The sequence below is a fragment of the Procambarus clarkii genome, chromosome 27 (assembly GCF_040958095.1).
Source record: "Procambarus clarkii isolate CNS0578487 chromosome 27, FALCON_Pclarkii_2.0, whole genome shotgun sequence".
In the NCBI taxonomy this organism is placed as follows: Eukaryota; Metazoa; Arthropoda; class Malacostraca; order Decapoda; family Cambaridae; genus Procambarus; species Procambarus clarkii.
This window is the reverse complement of record NC_091176.1, coordinates 26,971,566-26,996,192: the sequence shown is the minus strand read 5'-3', so window position 1 is coordinate 26,996,192 and position 24,627 is coordinate 26,971,566. Positions and strand designations below refer to the sequence as shown.

Genomic DNA, 24,627 nt, shown 5'->3' with positions numbered 1-24,627 from the left:
AAAATTCAAGTTGTGTTTATTAAGTCAGATGCTCCACCTACTCTCTCTTTACATTTAACATTAATTTAAGATACTGTACAATAAATTCTTAATCCTCATTCAAAGGAATTATACATTTCTGTAAGACATTTTCAGTAAAGAGGTTTCTTTAAAACATTTTTAATGTTTTATTTAATATTTAAAGATGCGATACTAAGAACCAATCATCTTATCTCACTGTTAGTGGTTAACTATTAAGAGTTTTGCCCAGTGGTATTGTAGACCAGATGGATTCCTTACTAACACTGAATACTTCCATTTGTTGTCTATTTGGAATTCATTATCTATTCTGATTCTATCATGAGTTTCTGAGTCATTATTACTTTCAACAAATTTTTCATTTATTTTTTTACATACTTGAAAAAATTCTAAAAGTGGTTTAAGAGCAACCCAACCAATACCTGCACCTCTTCCTAAAGTTTGGCAAAAGTTACCATTTATAACGTAACCCATTATCTTGCGTGAACAGCACTGTAATGGCTTATTCGTTTCCATTAACCATGCATTTTCCATCTCTTCTTGGAATGAAGAGTATTTGGCAAGGATCACCTGTAAAAAATAAAACTTTTTATATATGAATATACAGTATAAAATTTTATCCAATTTTAATCATCAGATTTAAATCACATTATTGCCTCATTTCCCAGTTTCATGAGGTGGTGAAGCATCAGGGATAAACAAGCACTGTCACACTCCTGCAGCATCCTCAAGAGCACTCTATCGCACCACAAGGCCAGGTGCAGAGTGATTCCTGTGAATTGTCTGAGGCCTTTCAAAACAAACACATTCACTCCCTCCTATTAAACCTCTTCCACCTAGCTTTATTTCTTACCCTATCTTGTGCATTGTTCACTCACTCCATGCTTCCTCATACCCTCCATCACGTCCACTTACATCCTTCTTGGCATTCCACTCCTTATCCTATCATCAAATTCACTCTAATACAAGCTCTTCAACCTGCCATCATCCAATCATTCAACATGACCAAACCATTTCAGTACACTCTCCTCTACCTAGTTTATTGACCTTTACACTCCACATAACTTAATGAAATTTTCATTCTTAATTCTATCTATTCTCCTTACACAACATATGCTTCTCAGATTATCCATTTCTACTGTTTTAACATGAGTTTTCATGTTCATACCACACCATTGTCTAGCAACTGTGCACAAAGGTTGGCATCATCATTCCTATATGTAGCTTTCTGTATATCAAGTGCTTTTGCAACGCCAGACACTTTCCTTCCCTGGCTTCTCTACTCTCAACTTAAACTCTTCAGATTTCTCTTGTCAATCAAAATTGACCACTTTTGGCACTTCACCATTCCCAGTGGATTTCATTCTCTCCATACCAAGGAGAATTGATTTTATCTATGTGCAAGGAATAGAACAACTGATTTCCAAAGCAAGTAAAGTCTATCTGAAACTTGTTCCTTTGCAGATAGCTAGAAAGAGGAGCACACATTCACATTTGTGTGCATATAATCGATCAATACCACTAAAGAAAAATAAAAAAATTACTGTCATATTTATTCAATAAAATGTGGAAAGTGATGCATAATTTTATGTGCCAGCCCATACACCGTGCAATGCCTAAAGAGGTTTATTACAAAACTCATTTTTGGTTTGCAAAACTATTTATAGGCTTAAAACATTGATTTTGGTATTAAAAAGCTAAGTTCATTCTCTTAACTTTCCAACTTCTGTTGTAAGAAGTACGAGTACCGTAACTGCATTGCATGAGAAACGGTGCTGGTACCAATGTCATACATGGACCACCGTTACCGTAAGGCAACTCAAGTTTCACCACTAATTCCCTGTGGCGAATTAGTTTACAGTGAATACTGTAAGCCTAATTGTACATTTTTTGGACCTTCAATGTTCCAGAGGATGATATTTAATCCTGTTGCCAACTGCTGGTAGCATTTAATGGTTGCTACCATAAAAACCAGCGTTAAATGTAATGAAATGCCATTTTCTGGGTGAGTCCCGGAGGCTTCCCGGAGCTATCCATGGCTGATATGGATACCCTAATTATTTTGCATTAGTCGATGTGGGTGGAGTTCTAGTCTACCGGGGACCACGAGTCAGAACCTGGCCCCCTCACAGAGGCACGGGGAGCAATGACCCATAGAAATGCACATGTGATTTGGAGCATTCTGTATCTGCCATCGACCAGGACAGGCACCCAGAAAGGTAAGCGCCACAAAACAAATCCCTATTATGGTTAACAATGAAAATCGCCAAACGAGTGGACAGAACTCTCCCCCCCCCAAAAAAAAAAACGAGCAAACAAGCATGACATCACACGAGCCGCGCCGCATGTCTGCGCAGCTCCCCTTCCCAGACCCCCGAACCAGCGATCCCCGCCCCGGTTCTGAGGCTAGATATAAAAAATCGCGAAAAACCGCCAACTGGAGGGCGGGAGAGTTGCCGGGGAGCCTCCGGAACTCACCCAGAAAATGGTGTTTCATTACACTCGACACTGGTTTTCTGAGGGGGGGGGGGGGAAGAGACCCTACAGCTCCCCGGAGCTACTTCACCAAAGACTACTTAAGAAAACAAGGGGACATATCCGGGAGGCGGTCGGTGCTCCACTCCTCATCTCAAAGTCGAGACAACGGGCTGCATCCGCCGACCTAAAGCAACACAGGCCCGACTGGGCCCCAGCAACGTCTACAAGGTAGCATGCAGCCAGGACCCTGTTTGACCGCCAAAACCCCGTGCCCGAATGTCAGCCCAAGACATATTGCCGAAGACGGCAGCAAGAGCAGCAAACTTACGAACGTCATGGGCATGGGGATAGACTGCAGGCTGGCTAGATTTAATAACCCTACAGACTACCTGAGAGACCCGAACCAGCGAACAGGGAAGAAGGGAAACTGGATCAACCCAAAGCGCGTCCCCGGACACAGAAGCCGTAGCAAGCAGATAATGGCAGAGGGCCGCAACCGGACAACACATGGTGAACCCCCGGCCTGACAAACCAAGCATCACGAACAACCCAAGGACCCCTCCGGAAAGCAGCAGTCTCATTCTTCACCAGAAAAGAGGGAGACGGCTGCAGACGAACAAACCTACGATCAAGACCAAAGGAGCAAAAACCTCTGCGCCTGAGAAGAGCATGAAGCTCCGCCACATGACCCCCAAAGGCCATTGCCAACAGAAAAAGAGCCTTAGCAAAGCAATCCTGAACTGAAGGGGCCACAACAAGCAGAGAAAAGAAAGATATGAGAGCACTCTGTCCAAAGACCAGGATGGCTCAGGCGGTGCATGAGCAGGCCGGAGGTGAAACAACACACGAGACAGCTTGTGAAACTGTGCAGAAGTAACATCAATACTGAAAGCAAGCTGCAGGAGCTTTGCCAGCACCGCACAATATGAGGCGACAGTATTAGGCATCAGATGACGGTCCTGGAACAACCAAGAGAGAAAGGACAACACCACTCGAACCGAAAGCGAGGAACAATTCCGAAGAGCCAAAAAGAACTGGAAGGACCGCCAGGAAACTTCATACTGCAGCCGAGAGGAAACCCGCTGGTGAGAAACCAACAAAGAAGCCACCTACTCACCTTAGAGATGGTGATAAACACGAGTCAAAAACACCAAACGCGAAGACTTGCGGTTCTGGCTCGTGGTCCCCAGTAGGCTAGAACTCCACCCACATTGACTGATGCAAAATAGTTAGGGTATCCATATCAGCCATGGATAGCTCTGGGGAGCCGTAGGGGCTCCCCCCTAGGTTTTAAAAAATGGTTTAAAACACAGGTTTTAAAAATGAGTATTCTTGAACAGAAGCATGAAAGAAATTAGATACAAAATGTTGGATGTGCAAGGACTTGCCCTCTTTCCTGGCCAGTTTACACAGCAGTGCTGTCCTCTAGCAGTTGTTGGTGATGAGCATTTAGCCATTTTAAAAATTTTTGGTTAGTATTCGAGTGGTCAAGTTTCATTAGGAGGGAGATCCAAATGATTTGAAGGGGTCACTGAATGTCACAGTGACAGGTTACCTTGAGGTATTAGGTAAATACCTTAAGCTTCCAATACTTCAAGCTTAGTTTAGAGGTTATCTTGAGGTTATCTTGAGATGATTTCGGGGCTTTTTAGTGTCCCCGCGGCCCGGTCCTCGGCCAGGCCTCCACCCCCAGGAAGCAGCCCGTGACAGCTGACTAACTCCCAGGTACCTATTTACTGCTAGGTAACAGGGGCATTTAGGGTGAAAGAAACTTTGCCCATTTGTTTCTGCCTCGTGCGGGAATCGAACCCGCGCCACAGAATTACGAGTCCTGTGCGCTATCCACCAGGCTTTGAGGTAAACTAAGCTTCCTGCCACTTTTAAAAATTAAAATGGAAATAACCTTCATTTTCCCTTCTGGGAAATATAGGTCAAGAGCATGAGGTATAGAGGGGGCTACCAAGAGTACACAGCTCAGAAAGTCAATTTACTATGTAAGTAAAACTTAAAAAATGAACTAACCTTATTTTCTTCATTCACTTTAATAAGTGCATCAGTAGTTGCCTTTTCCATACTCCCGCTGCTTCCTGCCATGGCAACTATGTCTTTTTCCATCGTCAGTTTTAACTTCGCTTTACGCCTCAAACGTTGGAGTCTTCCCTGAAAAATATATATACTGTACTGTAATGCAAGAAGCAATGTATGAAAAAAGACATATGGAAGAGGCAGGAGTAGGATTAAATATGAACTTAAACCTATTGAAAATTATTTTTGGTTTACAAATTCCTAGTCTTTGGATGTCAGAAATTTAGATCTAGAAGTCAATAAATATATGCGGTTAGGAGACATGGTGTTGCTTAATACCAAGACACGATCTGGGTGTCATTATTCATAGGAATCTGAGAAAGCAAAACCAGGACTGAATGTAATGAAATGACTTTCTGGTTGGGCCTCAGTGACTTCCTGTAGCCAACTCGCTGAGGTAGCTCCATATTTGAGTTGGGTTGGCTGCCTTTATGTGGACCTAAAAAAAATGTCTTTTGACCAAGTCACACATAAGAGGTTGTTTGGAAACTGGAATTTACTAGAAGGGTGACAGGAAGACCTCTGACATGGATGAAAAACTTTCTAACAGAATTATGAGGGCAGTAATCAGAGGCAATGTATCAGACTGGAGAAATTTTACAAATGGTGTACCATAGGGTTCAGTTTTAGCATCAGTAATGTCCATTATCTATATGAATGACATGCCAAAAGGAATATAGAGATAAATGAACATTACTGATCATGCCAAAATATTTGGGAAAATAAGAAGCTTGACTGTCAAGCCCTTCAAGATGACTTGGACAAAGTGTATGGAGCAACACTTGGCTGATGGAATTTAATGTGAATAAATGCCACGTTGTGGAATGTAGAATAGGAGAAAATAGGCCACACACAACATACAAATTATTTGAAAAGGCATTAAAGAAAGAACTCCGCAACTAGGTGCCATCAGTCACATAGTTCTTATGGGCCTACCTAGGACCATGAGCCAGAACCTGGTCCCCATCAAGAGAGGAGCAGGGAAAATTTTTTTGTGAATTTATTCATGTCTGCCACCAGCAAAGGAAGGCACCCAGAGAGTCAACACAACAAAACAGACCACTGCTTGGTTAGAACCAAGACCACAGCCTCAAAACCATCAAAAGAACTCTCCCAACAATGTAAGCAAACTATCAGAGACTCGTGAAACTAAAGTGAGTTAGTTCACCCTCCCTCCTCCCCTCATTTGGGGGTAAAGAGGGAGGGAGACTGGGTCAGTTGGCTGCTCCACCACCAGTCCTTACGATGATGGAAACCAACCCAACACCCTGGGAAAGGGAGTCAATGTAATGAAATTGAATGTAAAGTTGAATGTAATGAAATTGACGTTTCATTACAGTCAACACTGGTTGTCTGGGGGAGCCCCTTGCAGCTCCCTGAAGCTATTTACCCATGAGGAAAAAACATAAAGGACTTATCAAGGAGGAGGAAGCACCACAGGCATCGAAGTGAAGAAGACAACCAGCCACGACATGACTCAATGCAACACAAGGCCACTGAGGACTGGGAATGTTCACAAGATACCTGGCTGCCACGACCCTGTTAGACCGCCAAAACCCCCTGTGCTCAGATATCAGCCCACATGCAAAGACAGCCAAAAGAGCGGCATACTTATGTACATCATGGGAACAAAAGTAGATTGCAGGCTGGCTAAACTTGATGACATGGCGGACAACTTGAAAAATATGAACCCTAGAACAGGGAACTAGGAAAACCAGATCAACACACAAGAGTCCACTGAAGCAGAACCAGGGGCATAAAAATAGCAACGCACAGCTGCCACCGGACACAGCACTTGATGCTCTCTCGGCTGAACCAACCATGCATCCACAACCAGAAAGCCCCTCCTGAAGCAAACCAAGTCATTCTTCATCAGAAAAGAAGACACACCTGCAGACGAACAAAGCATACACTAGGACCAACAGTACAAAAGCCCAGGTGCCAAAGAAGAGAATGAAGTGCACCCACCTGACAACCGGACACCAGAGAAAGCAAGACAACGCTTTCTAGAACAATTCTGTACTGAAGGAGACACCATAAAATCAGCGTTGAATGTAATGAAACTCCATTTTCTGGGCGAGACCCGGAGGCTCCCCAGCAACACACCCCTTTCGGTCAGCGGTTTTTCGCATGTTTTGACATCCAGCCTCAGAACTGGGGCATGGATAGCTAGCATGAGGGTCTGGGGGCTCCCCCTTCTGCGCAGACAAGTGGTGCAGCAATGTGGTGACGTCATGTTTGTTCACTCGTTTTCGTATGGAGAGTTCTATCCACTAGTTTGGCTTTCAGTAGCAGTTTCTTAACCATAATAGGGGGTTTGTTTTGGGGTGTTTATCTTTCTGGGTGCCTGACTCAGTTGATGGCAGACAAAGAATGCTTCCACCACACAGGGGTTTCTTTAGACCATTGCTCCTTGTGCCTCTCTGAGGGGAGGCCAGGATCTGGCTCGTGATCCCTGGTAGGCCTATAACTCCATTCCATTGTGTCAAACTCGCAGGACGCTAGGGGGACTCTGGGGACACACCCATAGGACCACGGAGCCCCCGTGGGGGTTTCCCCAGGGCCCTTAGCCTTGGGTACATGCTAAGGGAAGCCCAGGCAGGGTACCGCGAACAAAGGCAGACCCCCCCACCAGGCAGAAAACCAAAACAAAAGAAAAACCCCACAAGAGGACAACATACCCAGGCAGAACAGAGCCGGCCGCTGTTATTGGTGAAAACTAGCTGTGCAGTACCCCGCGCCCCTGCCAGTGACGAAAACTATCCCCTACCCAGAGACTAACGAGGGTAATAAAAACCCCAGCTGACCCCAAGGGCGGCCAAATACCAAGCAGTAAACGGCACAGCAGAGGTAGATCCCGAGGTGACTTGTGAAAGGTGGCCCCAAGCCCCAAGGGCAGTACTTACAGGGCACCTAGGGAAGGTTACCCTAGGTGCATGCAACCCGAGTACCGTGGAACATCACTCCCGGCTCACGCACCACTTGAAGGGACAGCCTACACCACAAGGGACAGAACTGTAATGAAAAACTGGACCCAGAGGCACGACCACACCAGACTCCCATCACCCTAAAAACTGAAGGTTGGGTTGCCGGCGGGTGGGTCTGGGGCTCCCTCTTCCCCCTCCCAGGGAGAGGGGGGGGGGGCGTGCGCAAACAGCGGCACGGCGACATGATGACGTCATGCTAGTTTGCTAATTTTCATTTGGGGAGTTCTGTTCACTTGTTCGGCCTTCTGTCGTAATTTTTTTACCAGAATAAGGGTTTGTTTTGGGGCGCCTGTCCCGGTTGATGGCAGACATAGAATGCTCCCAATCACAGATTGCTCCTCGTGTCTCTCTAGAGGGGGCCAGATTCTGGCTCGTGGTTCCTGGTAGGCAAGAACTCGATACCAGAAAGATATACATATCCATTCAGCCTGGATAGCTCTGGGGAGCTGATGGGGCTCCCCCCAGAAATGTACTAAACTGCATCAAAATCAGAGAGGATGCTAGAAAATTTGCCCAAAATCTAGGTGAACTGACATGATAATAATGACTCATAATAATCTCATGAAATAAATGAGTCTCTAGGGACAGGCTTCAGATGAGCGGAAGTAGGATAACAGCTCTTGGTTGCAGTTTCACTAGGTATATGACTTAACAGCCCTAATAAACCCTAGTCTTAGTTAAAAAAAAAAAATAATAATATGAAACAACATATGGTGATATTGTAACCACATTACCTCTGAATCAACGTATAACAATAACTGCCCTTTAAGGGTTAACAGAAAACTAATTTATAATGTACATATAAATAGTGGCAAAATTAACATTTTCAGTTTGTGATATGCTGTATACCTTAATTTTGGCATGTTCCTCCTTCAGTTTAGTTCTCTTGTCAACTTGCGTATCATCGTGTGGGAACTCTAAGATGCTTTCCTTCTTATTAGTTGGCATCATTAACTTGTCTCTAGCTTCTATATCATCTTCATGTGGAAGGCAGATCATGGCATATGGTTCAAGAATTCCTTTATATTGCAATATTAGCTTCACTGTTACCAAGCAGCCATAATTCAGTTTTTGAAATTCCTCAAGACTGCAGCGTTGTGAAAGCAATTCATGGAATTGTTCACTGTAATTGTGGGATTCAGTTAAGGGTTTCTTAATAACTTCTGAATCTTTACTTGCACCATCATCACTAGAAAAAACACTCAAATCATAAATATTTCCCTCAGATTTACATGTCTGCAACTTCTTGTGAGGAATATCTTCCAAGTTGTTAGTTGCCTTTCTCTTAGATGCACGTTTCCTGAACTTTTTAATGGCATCCCCAATCATGTGACATAACCCATTCACAAGCCTTATGTCTCTGAGAACATAGATATCTTGGGTACCAGGTTCCCATTCTTGCAAAAGCTTTCTCCATGGTGCACAGAATGGATACTGAACACCCAATTTTATGAAATTATATCTATTTGCAGGAGGCCTTTTAAAGAACTGAGTACGTTTCTGCTTTCCGAGCCATGCTGAATAGTAGTTCCCAGCTGGTGTGTCTGGCAAAAGATGAGGAGGTAGAGGAGAGAGTATTTCCATATTCAGATTTTCCGATTCCTGCTGACCCCCTACAGCAGCACCACAGAAAATTAGTGGCATCCAAACACTCATGCCCCAACCTGCAGCCACTACAACATCCCAACCGCTACCTGCAAAAGTAAATATAATTCTCTATTTAACAGGTAACAAAGCTCAAGTAACAGAAACCTATAAGAGTCAAGCTTGCACATTGCTCATTCTTTTTTTTTTGTTAATGAAAGTATGCTACATTGTTTTACAATACAAATTCTAAAAAAATAATAAAATGCTCAACTATTTGCACAAATGCAATTAAGAAATGTGTACTGAGCACAAGCTGGTATAGTGAGTACAATGTAATTAGTATGGGGTGGTGGTGGTTGCATTTGTAGTTGATGTGTATGCAGTGCGAGTCTGTAGTCATTATTTTGGTTACTAGTTGTGTCTAGTGCTGGGTGTGACCATAGCTGTAATGGTAATTGTTGTATTTGTAATGACAATTGTGGTGAAGTGGATCACCACAAGCAAACATGTGTAAGTCAGTGCTTTCTAGGCTAACTGGTGTTAAACTGATTGACAATACCTTATTCAGGAAACTTCAAGGAACTTTTTTCAGTCAAAAACAGAACTATATTTATTGAAGAGGCAAGTGCAGCTTTTTACCTGCAGAATGTCAATGTCCAAAATGTCAAACTTCAAAATCCCCTGCAGTTTGGAAGAAGGCAAAATAAGAAGTGGACAGCAAGAATCAAATATTGAATGTAATAAAATGCTCTACAAGCTAAGTGCTATTCCAGCTATGCTTTACCAAGATGCACCATTCCTTTGAGACCTACTCTTCCTCACCAGGGGTCAGGACCAGAATCCTGCTCTCTCTCTCTAGGAGGCCAGATATATTAGGGACATATTAAGAACTTGGGGATCTGAGATAACCCAAAACCTAAAATCACTATCAGAAAGCATAAGCCAATGAAAACAAGCAACTGCTTGAATAAATTTAGGTAATCAATGGTACCAAGGGCAAATGATTGTTGCCATAACGTAAACACTCCGACTTGTACCTGACCTCCACCAGGCTGCAGCCCAGATCATCTAGTCTCAGATGCTCGCACCCTTAATTATTTAAAAGCTGCCAAAATAAACCTTTTTAACCACATTGGAAAGAAAGGCAGAGGATGGGTAAAAAGCACTACTGAGAACTCAACTAAAAAGGGTGTTTCATTACATTTAATGTTTGATTTCTAAGAGGGCTTCTTTGGTAGCTCCCTTAAGCGAAATCACATGTGTCCCTAGATAAGAGGTGGCCAGCATTTCTAAAAATCCAGCATTGAATGTAATGAAACACCATTTTCTGGGTGAGCCCCGGAGGCTCCCCGGAGCTGAATGGATATGTATATCTTTCTGGGGTCTCTCTATAGTCCATTGCTTCTTGTGCCTTTCTAGAGGGTGCCAGGTTCTGGCTCATGGTTCCCGGTAGGCAAGAACTCCATGCATTGACTGATGCCAGAAAGATATACATATCCATTCAGCTCTGAGGAGCCTCCAGGGCTCCCCCCAGAAAAAATTTGTAAATTTCAAAATGCAGCCAGGGCTTAGCTGTGGGAGAAGACGGCAGAAAGCCACTAAGAGGTCCACCACAAGATTCATATAGGTGGCAGAACACAAGGCCTCAAAACTCCATACATATGAAGATTGGCAGTCTCAAATCACCAGGTAAGTCATGCAGCTAATCCTCTGGGAAAGGCAGTGTCTCAGAAAGGGATGAGGGTTGAAGGCTAGGAAAGTCAGAACTCTGGCTGAACTTACTATGTGGGAGCAAGGAAGTGAGAAGGATGTGGCTGCTAAAGTCTTCAGCCTGACCAGCCGAGAATGAAGCAGGTGGACCAGAGAGAAAAGGTAAAGGTAAGACTGGCAACTATTCCAAGCAAAATGCATCCACAGCAAAAGTCTCATGACCTGGCAATGCACCCCATATGTGGTGCCATTGGGATTCAGTAATAGTAGTATATCTCCGCTCAGGTCATTCAATTCAGTAAAGTAGCAGTTCAATCCCTAGTAGATCTCTCTAACATATTGGATATGGACACAGTAATATACAGAGCTGTAACATCCTATCAACTAAAGAAAATGTCACTATTTATATATGTCCAACTTTACCAGGAAAAAGACATACTGTCCATGCCTTACCTTGTTTTCTTGAGGTGGGTGGTCTTGAAAGCAGAAGAACTGGGAGCCGCATCTCTTCTATGCTTTCAGGTATATCCGAGCCAGGTACTAAAAGTTGTGATCTGCGTTTATTGATGAGGGCGTCAGGCTCCTTAGACTGTGATACTATATCTCTCACTTTACTGTCATACAGCGGACTGAATGCTGGCCAGTCTGGATGCTCTACCTTCTCTGTTTGTTCTAGAATATATAATCAATATATAATGGTCTTTTTTATATACTGTAAATTACAGCCCTTCTTTAACTACAACTCACATGGCAGACCTGCCCTATTTGTTTTTGGATGCTTCCAAAGCATTTGACAAAGTTACCTGCCCAAAACCTTTTAGGGACTTTCTTATCAGAAATGCATTCGCTGTAATTACTAGATACCTTTATTTATATAATGAATTTATATACACCATGAGCTCTGTGTTCTATGTAATCCAGACTTCCTCTGAACTGTGATGATAATTAATTGCAAATAAATCTTCCAAATCTATATCATAAATAGGCTAATGATCAAAACTGGAGAAAGATTAATGAGAAAATTTTAACCGATAAAAAGTCATTTACAGGAGCCAATGTTGTAAAAGGTGAGTATTACAAACATAAAAGGTCACCAATGTGTAGCACAAGGTAGGTATGTTGAAAGAAAATGGACTAAAGTCACCAATGTCCAATCGTTTAAGAAAGAGAGAAAGTAATTATCAAAATAACGCATCTATGACTATGCCGCATCTGGAAAGACTATGCAGCACAGTCACCTACGAAAGTTTGTGCTCAAATTAGATATAAAAATATAACTAATGCATTTTTGAAAACTTATGGTATGAATAGTACAAGACATAAATCCTTCAAATTAAACAATAATCTAGTCAATTAATACCCAAGACATATTAACCAGTATTTGCAGGTGGATAAAGTTAGCAAGCTTCCCATGTGTTCAACCATCCAAATGTGCTGTATTCAACCATTCAAGTGCCGTGTGTTCAGTCGGGTAGTTATTTCACCAACACAAACATGTATATCATACCCACCCTCCTCTCAATACTAGTTGGCAACATTCATATAACATACAGTTCTTGGTTTCCATATGTCCAAGATCAACTTGGCCATCCAAATGTTCAGTGAATTTTATTGTGGGAAAGACTGAGCATTAGCATCTGATATTACTACATATGGTAACACACTGTATCAGCCTTTTTTGGTGGCATGTTTAATTTTTTTGGGGTGACAGTAGAAGCACAAGTATCTCTTGTGCTTGAGACTGACATTGGCCAACCCCATGTTTGGCTGCTTGCTCCTCGAGAGCCATTCTGTTAAAATATCATTATGCAAGGTAACAAGGTGTTAGAATGCTTTGGTGGCACTTTCAATTGAGACAAATTTGATTTTGGTATATAAACACTAATATTTAGTTGTCATGGGACTGGTGGCTGTCACATTTCTTTAACCAATAATGTAACTTTGTAGGTGTATACCCTGAGACATTTAACTGTTTAATAAAGACCATGCATCTGTTTAAAAAAATTAAAATAAAATCAATTAAATATTACACCTTATATTCAATGAAAAGAAATTCTTACAAAAAAAAAAAAAAAAAAAGTGCGGTCATGGAAAACTAAGTTTATAATTTATTTATTAACAACCCATTAGAGTAAACCAAAAGGTTTGCAATTACCCTCCCATCTCAAGCAAAATGAATAAAAATGAACTTAATTATCCACTTACCAGATGTAACAGCAGCAATAGGTATCTTTTTGTGTGGCAAAGTTACTCTGGGGTCTCGAACTGTCAATGGTAAGACCACTTGTGTTGGTTGGGGAGAGGAGGCCAATTTCTTCCAAGCACTTACTTGTTGTTGGTGACATAGTAATCTGACTTCATCGTGGTAATATTGTTGCCACCAAGAATGCAAAGAGTCTTGACTTTTATCTGATGAGTCAACATCAATGTCTTCAATTTCAGGTGCTATGTTGGCAGGAGAGAGTGCAGCCATTAAGACAGAGAAAGATTTGGGTCCAGTGAGCTGAAATCTATTTATTGTGTCCTTAAGCAATGTCATTGTCACAGTCTTATCATTAGAAGCATATTTAGGAGTTCGTTCAAAGGGGACATTCTTCCCTTCAAGTTTTAACTTGGTAACACTTCCTGGCTTTACATCCTTGATGCTATTAAGATCCTTAATGGAATCATCAGTAACTTTCTCATTCTTTTCTTTAGGCGTTTCATTATTTGGCGACGGTAGTAATTCACTTTGTACATTATCACTACTAACATTTTCCAGCATTTTGCCTGTTTCAGCTACAGCTTCCTCTTCCATTAACTCAACCTCATTCCCATTGCTTCTATCACAGCTTGAATTTTCAGTTCTTGAAACAATTTCAGATACATTCGTAATTTTAAGTAATTGAAAAACTTGTGCTAAGACGCCTACAACTTGACTATGAACAGATGGGTGAACCCAAATCCAAACTGCCGAATTCTTCGACTGACACTCTGGCATATCAGAGGATGTAGGATGCCATAAAATATCTACATCACCAAGAGCACCGTACGGCTGTCTGTGTAAAAGGAAACAAGCATTAACTTCATAAAAGTGATACTATTAATCGATTCACAAATTTGTGCAATCATAATACAGTACAACTTCAAAAATTCAAATGATATTGCAACAGCCTTTCAAATACAATACTGTGCTGTACAAAATTTCATATTTCAAATAGAAAATCTATTTTATCTTGACAAAATTAATGAATATTTTTTTTTATTGTAAATACACTCATTCTTCTATACATACAAGAAATAATGTCTGTTTGTCTGCCTGTGTGTGTGTATGTCCAAGGATGTAGGCTAGAAGCCTGGGGCTAGCCTTACCCACCTCTGCAAGGAGAATAGTCTGGTGTATGGAACAGACATTGGATGGTCCTATTAAGAGGGGGTAAAGCCCAGTAATGACCCTCTACCACAAAATTGGTGAAAGGTGGCTGTCCAAGCCCATTACAGTATATAAATAAAGCACCGAATATAATGAAGTGCCCTTTTTTGGGTGCTCCCAAATAGCTAATTGGTACCTAAGCGCTGGCTCTCTAGGGCTAATCCCAACCCACATCCAATGGTCTGGCACAGATGAAGGCACAGAAAAGAAATTGGGAGACAGCAACCAGAGTGGACAGACCACTTGCTAACCAATATAATGATATAGCACACAAAGCTCTCCAACTTTGACAATGTCGAAAGCAAAAAGTGAACTCGACAAAATGGGTACCTCCTCCAATCCACTCACAAAGCATCCAATATTAATTCCACCCTTCAGCTGAAGGTTCTGTGAGGTAAAAAAAGGAGGGGAGGGGGGGAGGCACCTAAGGACAGTTCCTGTAAGGTCCAGCTCAGGTGAACCCTACAGGAGCTGGCTATGGGAGCAACTGAGGGCTTTAGATCAGAAATAATAAATTTGAAACAGAACTGTGTATGTATGTGTAGCAACTTCATATTCACTATTTCAAATTTTACCTTCCAGGCTCAAAGAGCATCACAGATGTCCAACTCTGACCATGCTGGACCTGTGAAGAGGTGACTAAAACCAAACTTGATGGCTGCATTATACACGACAAACCAGCTACTAGAGATGTTCTTGGGCCTTTTAACTCTATGCAACACAAGTAAGACACATCCTGAAATAATAATTTCAAATATAAAATTCTACTAAATTAAATACATCTTTCAAGTATTGATATACTATCTAAAAATAATATCATATAAATAATGATACAATACAGTACTGGACTTTTCATTTGCCTTTTTCTAATATTGTACAATAAAAAATCAAAGAAAATAACCTGAAGCACTGTGGTAGCAGCCTTATAAATGAGAAAATTCCCCATTCTCTCTCACTGAAAAGTGACCAAGAGACAGTCCACAATCTGAGGCAATGTCTTAATCAGTGCTGTACAGTGAAATACACTGTAAGTGAAACTGTACAGTCCGTTTCTGTAGGAGTTGAGGCACCCAGAATTCTTTGTGAAGAAACAGGGGGTCAGAAAACCAGACATTCTATTAAAGAAGACAGAGCATGAGGGCAAGTACCTGAATGAAGGGTGCCCTAAGAATAGCTTAACCGTTAGACGGCTATGGGCTTAATGGTTTTCAACACCGCCAGGCGCAATCAAAAAAAAAAAAAATCCAAAATTTTTTGTCACCTTATACATGTTCATTTATGTTTCCAGACCACGGGAAAAACAAAAAAAATTTTTAGGTGGCACATTTTGGCCGCAATAGGGCAAGGAAGTCTGGAAAAAGGTAGGCGTGCGTTGACAGAGCAAGCATCAGTGCAGTCTGCTCCACCCCTAGCTGTCAGGTGGGAGTTGCCACAAAGATGATGTTACCTAATTATTTCAATGGCTCTGATTATTTTTTCTTAGTTTTTTGCAGTAATATTATTCAATAGTGTGTAGTGTGATATATTTATATAATAAAATGTGTGAATCATCGCTATACTCACAAGTATGGTGTGCATATTAGCGATTCAATTATTATGTTCATAAAACAATAAACAAATAGTTTTGCTGTAATTACACACACACACACACATACATACACACACAGTGGTATCTCGGAATACAAGTGTCCCTGTATGCGAGTTTTTCGGAATACGAGCTGGATTTCCTCGGAAAATGTGTCTCGGAAGGCGAGGGTTACCTCGGAACGCGAGTTTGTTGATACGCGTTCAGGCCGACCTAGCGCATGGTGGTACGGCGATCATCGCCCCTCCGCCCCTCAGTTTACCATTGTCTCCCGCCCAGTGACTATCCCTCCTGAATTCTTCACAAGGATTTACAGTTTTGCCGGTTTTTTGGCCATTTGAGCATAAAAGTTATTATATATCTTGCCATGGGTCTCAAGAAAGCCATTGATAAGGTTCAACCTAAGAAAATAGCTGTGAGTAGAGGCAGTACAGGATGTCCCTTCTTGATTAAGAAAATGTGTGAAGTATCGGAAGAACTGCAAAGTTCTGTTGAAAAAACTCACCCAGATAAAGCTGTGGCAGGCTGTTGCATTGACCTTTTAAATGACAATGTGATGTCTTACTACAAACAAGTGTTAAAATGTAGGGAAAACAAGTGTCTTTAGACAGATTCTTAGTAAGACAAACAAATCCTAGTGGTATGCAGGCAAAATGTGCCAGTGTGCTCACCAGTGAAGTCCTCACTGCCTGATGTGATAATGGAAGGGGACTCCCCTTCCAAACAGTAACTCCTCTCCTCCTCCCCCCTCCTCACCATCTTGCATACGCCTACAGCATTCAACAGCAAGGTAAGTAATAGCTTGAACATAGTTTTGTAGGTTTATTTAGATGAATTAGGTATAAAAATTTAGTTTGATGTGGGGTTTTTGGGGTAGTCAGGAACGGATTAATTCATTTCCCATTATTTCTTATGGGGAAATTAGCTTCGGAATACGAGCCGTCTCCAGGAACGGATTAAACTCTTAAACTGAGGTACCCCTGTATGTGTATGTATGTATATGTATGTATATGTATATATATATATATATATTATTAAATATGACCGAAAAAGTAAGATTAATAATTCTAACACAAATTTTCTCAATCTTTCGTACATTTCTTTTCACTGTTGGTGGTAATTCAAAAATCAATTCTCCAAAATTCATTTTTATTTTTAGTCTAGACTAGAAATAAAAATGAATTTTGGAGAATTGATTTTTGAATTACCACCAACAGTGAAAAGAAATGTACGAAAGATTGAGAAAATTCGTGTTAGAATTATTAATCTTACTTTTTCGGTCATATTTAATAATATATGTCTACAGGAAAGACTGCTACCAATATATATATATATATATATATATATATATATATATATATATATATATATATATATATATATGTGTCGTACCTAGTAGCCAGAATGCACTTCTCAGCCTACTATGCAAGGCCCAATTTGCCTAATAAGCAAAGTTTCATGAATTGTTTTTCGACTATCTGACCTACCTAACCTAACCTAACTTTTTCGGCTACCTAACCTAACCTATAAAGATAGGTTAGGTTAGGTTAGGTAGGGTTGGCTAGGTTCGGTCATATATCTACGTTAATTTTAACTCCAATAAAAAAAAATTGACCTCATACATAATGAAATGGGTAGCTTTATCATTTCAATAGAAAAAAATTAGAGAAAATATATTAATTCAGGAAAACTTGGCTTATTAGGCAAATCGGGCCTTGCATAGTAGGCCGAGAAGTGCATTTTGGCTACTAGGTACGACATTATATATATATATATATATATATATATATATATATATATATATATATATATATATATATATATATATATATATATATATATATATTTGTGTGTGTGTCTCATACCTAGTAGCCAGAATGCACTTCTCAGCCTACTATGCAAGGCCCAATTTGCCTAATAAGCCAAGTTTTCCTGAATTTACACATTTTTCCAATTTTTTTCTTATGAAATGATGAAGCTATCCATTTCATTATGTATGAGTTCATTTTTTTAAATTTGAGTACTGTATATTTATTTATTTATATTTAAAATTTATTATCTTCGTGGCTATGGGTCCTCGAAGTCTAGATTTATAGTTGTAAAATATTTAGCATGGAACTGTCTCTGTTTACAATTGCCCAACTACCAAATACAGTACACAACTACATACAGTACTGTACTCAAGCCAAAAGTTCAAAATAGACTGCGTTGTACTAGGTGTGTGCATACCTGGAGAAGACAGGACTGTGTGGCTGCTCGTAGGGTTGCCCTGTAGCCTTTGAATGTAGGACTTTCTGGAAGTGCATAACCCCACAGTCTTTTCATGTGGAAGCGCTTGGCATGCCATATGTGAGTTTCTAACCACACAAATTCCTTCTGACGTCGGTTGTACTCGGCCAACAAATTGAATGGTCGGCGACGATACTTTCTTCTAGGACGGTGACTAGGCTTAACATTTGCACCTCCCTATAAAGTATATTGAACAAATATGTTATTTACAGGAAAATCTAATGACCAGGCTGCCTAACTAAATGATGCATAACTACACAAAATGCTGTACTGCATTTACATTAAATTATTATAACACAGTACTGTACAGTACACTACTTACTTGCTGTTAATGAAAATATTAAGTAGAATGGAATACCACTTGATTTAACAATTTGTAGAAGTAAAAACTTTTTGAGGTTGGTTACACCAGAAAATATTGGGAAAGGTCCAGTTTAGCTGACTGATGTGTTTGAACAGCTGCCTTACTGATCAAGTCTTTACCAGAGAGCCAGACTTAGAGTAAACAAATCTTAAAACTGTCTACAGGTAAACTACATGAATAATGGAACATGTAGAGGATATACAATGCCTATCATGATATGGAGTCAGATTCCTATCACTGACACCCTCTCAAATAACCACTGTGACTTAGCTCCAAATGAAGTTATTACCAGACCACACAGGACGAGGCTATGTGGATAAATAAGCACCAGATAAATAATAAATAATAAGCATGTAGATAAATAAGTACCAGAGAAAAGGGTTCGCCAGCTCACTCAACCCAACAATTAACAGGGAACTCAGCATGTTGAAATTTCCATTGAACCCATCAACCATGAGTTTAATGCACAGAGAAAGCTTATTGGCCAATATGTACTTAATATTTAGTTTATTTAAAAAACCAAGAATAATTAATCAGATAAGGACTCAAGCCCGAGGCTAGTCAAGCTAGTCAAGATACTAAGACAGGGCACTGAAAGGAAGTTTGATGGACCCATCTAGTGGGTCCATCAAACTGGAGGAGGACTATGAAGTCTTTCTGGTTGTGGAAGCATCTTGGGACTCTTATTATATACAACAGTACCTAGTTGTGTAAATATTTTTCATACTTGAGGTGCGACATTTTATGTGTGTGTGTGTGTGTGTGAAAGTAAATTCCCTGGTAATAACTTATGTGTTAAAAGTTACTGAAACTAACGTATCACAATTACTTATATTCCTGTTTATTTAAATTATTTATTGAACCATTAACCCTTTGGCTGCACATTTCAGCCAAAGGGTTAATGGGACCAGCTCCCAATAAAATGCACCATTTAATACCAGTACATATTTATAATCTGATGCAACTTGCTCAGGCACTATCCAGTTATAGTGATTAATGTTTTTTAATACAAAATAAAATAAAGGGGCATGTACTACACTATACTGTTTATAGTACAGTATATGTCAGCCTGTAAATTACAAATTAACACTAGTTTACAGAATGGAAGTTACTTTTTTTTTTAGTTAGATTTAAGTTAAGTTAAGGAAGTTAAGATTTTTACTTCTCTTTTGTGTCTTTCTTGAAGATATCTTGGCAAGCGCTTTGGATGCGATGACACTGCTCTTCTCTGCATATGACGTGGCAGATTTTGGAAAGCCCGACCGCCATGTTCACATTTATCTGGAAGACAAAAACGAAACATGTAGATTATGCCAATATTAACTCTAGCAATAAAATTAAATATTATTTGGATTGGACACTACATCGACGGGACTGGTTATTGCACTAAACAACAACTCAAAATGTGAAGTCTTATCCAAAAATAAAACAATAAAATCTAACCTTGAACAAAGATTATTAGAAATGTGTGTTTCCTTGGATATTCTATTTTCACACACACTGACAATCAGCAGTCTGTCATGACATATATATTTTCCTGTTTATAGTAAAAAATTACAGGTGGTAATTGTACCATCTGTAATTACAATTGGTAAAACTTCTGACCTAGTAGTGGTCAGATTATTTGAGCACTGAACCCAAAGAAAATGAGTGGTAAGAATTGAATATGCCAGCAAGTTCACTCTAGATTATTACTTGATTATTAGATGCTAGCAAAGACACACAGGATGTTTCCTTGTTTATTCCAAGGATTAAGAAAACAAAAACAAATTAACAGTAGAGCCCAAGATTATATTTGATAACCTTCAATTAATGTCAGCAAATATATACAACTGATAAAATTTAAGAACAAATAATGCCACATAGGGCGCCACATATACCGGAAGACACCTCGACCATGTCGAAGTGAAGGGGTCAATGAACCCTCAGTTCAGGCAATGAACCACCGGGAAGCAGTCCGAATGAATGGAGCCTGATCATCGATCCGCGAGTGACCCCAAATCTTGTGAAGCGACATCCACACTGCTGCGAACTCCTGCACCGTGCTGTGGGCCCGACAGAAGGACGGACCCCACCGCCCCTGGCCGGCCTGGTGAGCACTGGTCACCAAGCCCCAGCCAATAGACGAAGCATTTGTGAACACATCGAGCGAGGACTCGGGTAGACGCCGCCACGGCACTGAACCCCGAGAAACCCGAAGAGGAAGCCAGCGACGCAACTGCCGACACAAGGGCCCCCAGAGGACGAATCCAGCAGTCGTGAGAGGCAGAAAGGACGTCCCCGAAAGAACCAGGACATCCGACGAAGCCAAACCCGACCCGGCGGGTAGACCATCACGGCAAAGTTCAGGCTCCCGCACAAACCCTCGAGCTTTCCCACTCTTTACTTGACCCCATTTATACTAACTCTTTGTTTTCTTAATACATCAAGATGATTACTCTAGACACATGCAGTTCAAGATAAACAGTTAATCAAGAGCCCATTCAAGACGTAAAGCTAAAATATACACACATCATGAAGAACACATAAAAAACAAACACATAAATGGCCCCACATGACAAAAACAGAATCCAGGATGGCAGCACTTATCTGAGACTAAGGATTCTAGAGCAAGAAAAAGAGCTTACCAGCAAATGTCACCGACATAAGCGGCATGCAATATAACTGAGGTGTCAAGGGTGGTGTATTAAGAATGAAAGTGTACAGTTACCTAGTGGTGTGCAGGTAGAACCAATGAGAGAATTGCACCACCACCGAGTTATTCCTGAATCTTGGGGCTTCACTGTTCTGCTGTATACGTTTTGTTTACCTATTTGTATGTACCATGTGTATGTTTTTGTTCACACACCTTTCTGGTGGTGAACTATGACTCTTGCTCCTTGCAACTCTTTAGAATGGGGGATGGGGCTGTTACGTACTCCTAGCTGGATACGTATATAAATTTAAATAAACTTATTTTGTTCCATTTCATAAATTATCGTGTGGTGTGGCAATGTCAGTGGGGACAAGAGCGCGGTGGCTCTTCACACGTCTAATACCTGTTAGATTCGGGAAATTAGAATTGTCTCCCATAACCTGTTCAGTTATGGGAGTTCCAGATGTCACTTTTTAATTATCATATAATTATTAATTTACAGTATTTAAGCAGGTGGCATTGTAACATATATTTTGAAAGTAACTATTATATTTTATTTGCATGCAGGCGATGAGTCACAATAACGTGGCTGAAGTATGTTGACCAGACCACACACTAGAAGTTGAAGGGACGACGACGTTTCAGGTCCGTCCTGGACCATTCTCAAGTCGATTCTCATTTTATTTGCATTCTTATGTGTTTTGAGAACAAGTGGTTGTTCAATTAGTTTTAAATATTAAAAAGTCTTTAGTTTCCATCCCTCATCATGGATGAGGCAGAGGGGGAGAGAATTATGAAAGACGGTGCGCGAGTAGTCAGTAGCTTCAAGGGACCAGAAGGAATAACATGTGGGAGATAAGTCTGTTTACTTGTTGTTGTGTCATGTAGTAGATCTTTATTCTGGGAGAGACAATATTTTGATGTTTGCTTTAATAGTGACCCTCTGTTCATATATATATTATTGAGATGTATATTGAATATATATATATTAAAATGCATACGTATATTTCCTCAGTCCTAAGGGAGATATACTTTTAATTCTGTGCCTGTTATCATTCATGGAGTTACACTGGTGACCCGCTTTAGAGAACAGCAGTTGTAGGATCCCTAGACATAATTAAAGCTTGGCTGTTGTAGGGTCACGAGCCGTAACGAACGATAGGTAACAGGGGCCAGGTTTTGGCCTCTGGTCTGTGATAAGCTTATATGACATGCAAGGGCCTGGCATGGATTGAATTGGGTGGAGCTTGCTAGGTAGCAAACACCAAGAAGCACCATAGGAGCTCTCCCAGACAACACAACTAACATTTTTTAGTTCAAATACTTACATAATTACTAACCAGTACAGTTATTGAAAGTACAACTCAACAATTATGAATTCTTCAACATACCTAGCTTTGAAATGATGGCTTTGATTTCTTGGATCCTAGCTGCTCCAAGGGACAGATAGTTACATTGCCCGGGAAGCTCATCCATATTACCCCACAATTTCCTGAAAAAAATTACATATTTATTATTAGAACAAATGTTAAAACCTATCACAGTACAGATCAATCTTTGTATACTATATAAAACCTGCATTAGTACTATTATAAATAATTTGTTTAATATTATTCAATACTATACAGTATTGTACAGTATTCAAATAACCAAATGTGTGTGCTTTACTGTTGTTGTTGTTTAAGATTCGCTCCTTGGAACAAAAAGCTCCAAGTAGCACGGGCTATGGTGAGCCCGTAGTGGACTTTTTTCTGTTAGTTTAGTTCATTTATTATGCACCCCATACCCATCTTGTGGGCGATAGTAGAAAGGGTTACAGAGGCACATAATGGGCTCAGGGACTGAACCCAATTCATTTAGCTAAGCAAGTTACAATCTTGATGAGCTAGTTACAAAATTCAATATACATTGTCACATCAACAATGAGTTCAAAATCGACCAAAAGTACAGTTTTTAAATTAAGCAACTGACATATGTGGAGAGCTAGTGTCACAATTTATGTGTTTGCTTTGCACACCGCCCCCCATCCAGTGGGCAGTGGTGGACAAGTTACAATCACATAGTTACTACCTACAGTTAGTACACTGGGGATATTTGGCTAAACTTTCTGGCAGCAGATCATTTTGAATTAAATATTTACACACCTTTGGAACATATGCTATAGAATTGTCTCTGAATTCACATATCTTTTTTGCACTCCATCACATAGTGACGGATTGTGTGTGAATAATTTTGTTGACACAGTTTACATTTGGTCAGGTCTACATCAGCAGATAATAAGAGTTCCCAGAGATACTTGTAACCGAATCTAAGCCAAGCAGCAGTAACATCTAGACGTCTGCTGATTTTATTGGATGATCGTACAGTGGAATAGTTTATCCAAGCCCTATTTATGAGAATTTTCAGCGCATCAGGCAAAAATCTGACCTGGAAATATTAATCATGTACTGTATCAGGATACATGAAAATCGTAATGATGGGGTTCTCGCCTAACCAGGTAAGTTTCGACATGACAGTTTTCACACATCCAAAAATATATAAAGCAACAGAAATATTTCACCCTCTTATAATTATTATTATTTAAATAATATTTTACACTGATGAATCACTTCAAGTACTATACAGTGTTCATTTCATGCAACTTATTTTGTAATGGTAAAGCCTATGACATCAACTGAAATATAACACCTCTTTCTGAGCAGCTTTACAGTAGCTCCTTAGGGGGTTAAACATTTGCACTCCAGGGCCTGAGCCCGACTCATGAGGCACCTCTCAGGAGAGGAGTGGAGGAATGAAGATCAGCAAATCTATAATTCAACAGTGTAATAAGGAAACAGAGAAGACAGAAAAGACATGGAAAAAGTATTGGCACATGGGTACGGAAGCAAACAGGGAGGCACTAGAGGGCCAGGAATGAATATACACGAATCAGGAAGGCAGCAGAGCAACAGATGGCCAAACCACACATCAGAAAATGAAGAAACAATGTTGTTTTAGTCTGTCCTGGACTGCAGTACTATCAAGTTGTGTCTTGATGATGAATATGGAGGTTGTTTACCTCAAATCTCTACAGTTTGGATCACAATGGATCCCACACACAATCCAGATGTTGTAGTTAAAAGATTCGCTACCTGGAACAAAAAGTTTCAAGCAGCACGGGCTATGGTGAGCCCGTATTATCCAGAACCTGACTATGCTGTTTACAGTTTGATTAAAGAATTTTGTGTGTGTGTGATTTTAGACCCTGATGGGCACCTTTATTGTTTCCTGCAATCCTGTTGCCCTCCTTCGCGATGCGTTTGTTATTAAGGTTTTTCCTTTCTTCTTTATTGTGTTTGCAGGTTGCGTAAAGGTGGTGCTTGTAGATGTTTAGGGCGGCGACGTTTCCTGTGACTGTTCCTGTTCCTGAGACTGGTCCCGGGAGCCCTGGGAGACACGTGTGGCCAGTGTTTACACTCGGGGCGTTCTCAGCCCCGG

At 40.5% G+C, this 24,627-nt stretch overlaps 1 protein-coding gene across 1 annotated transcript; it reads right to left on the bottom strand.

Annotated features, from left to right (window-relative positions):
* Positions 1-24,627, bottom strand: Pop1 (POP1 ribonuclease P/MRP subunit). The gene is made up of 10 exons (XM_045749096.2): positions 24,406-24,627; positions 22,542-22,642; positions 19,678-19,796; positions 18,092-18,328; positions 14,853-15,013; positions 13,071-13,903; positions 11,319-11,537; positions 8,418-9,262; positions 4,519-4,656; positions 1-588 (listed from the first exon to the last, which is right to left on the bottom strand). Exons 2-10 carry the CDS (start codon positions 22,624-22,626, stop codon positions 220-222), a joined length of 3,006 nt encoding a protein of 1,001 aa, XP_045605052.1. The 5' UTR covers positions 22,627-22,642; positions 24,406-24,627; the 3' UTR covers positions 1-219.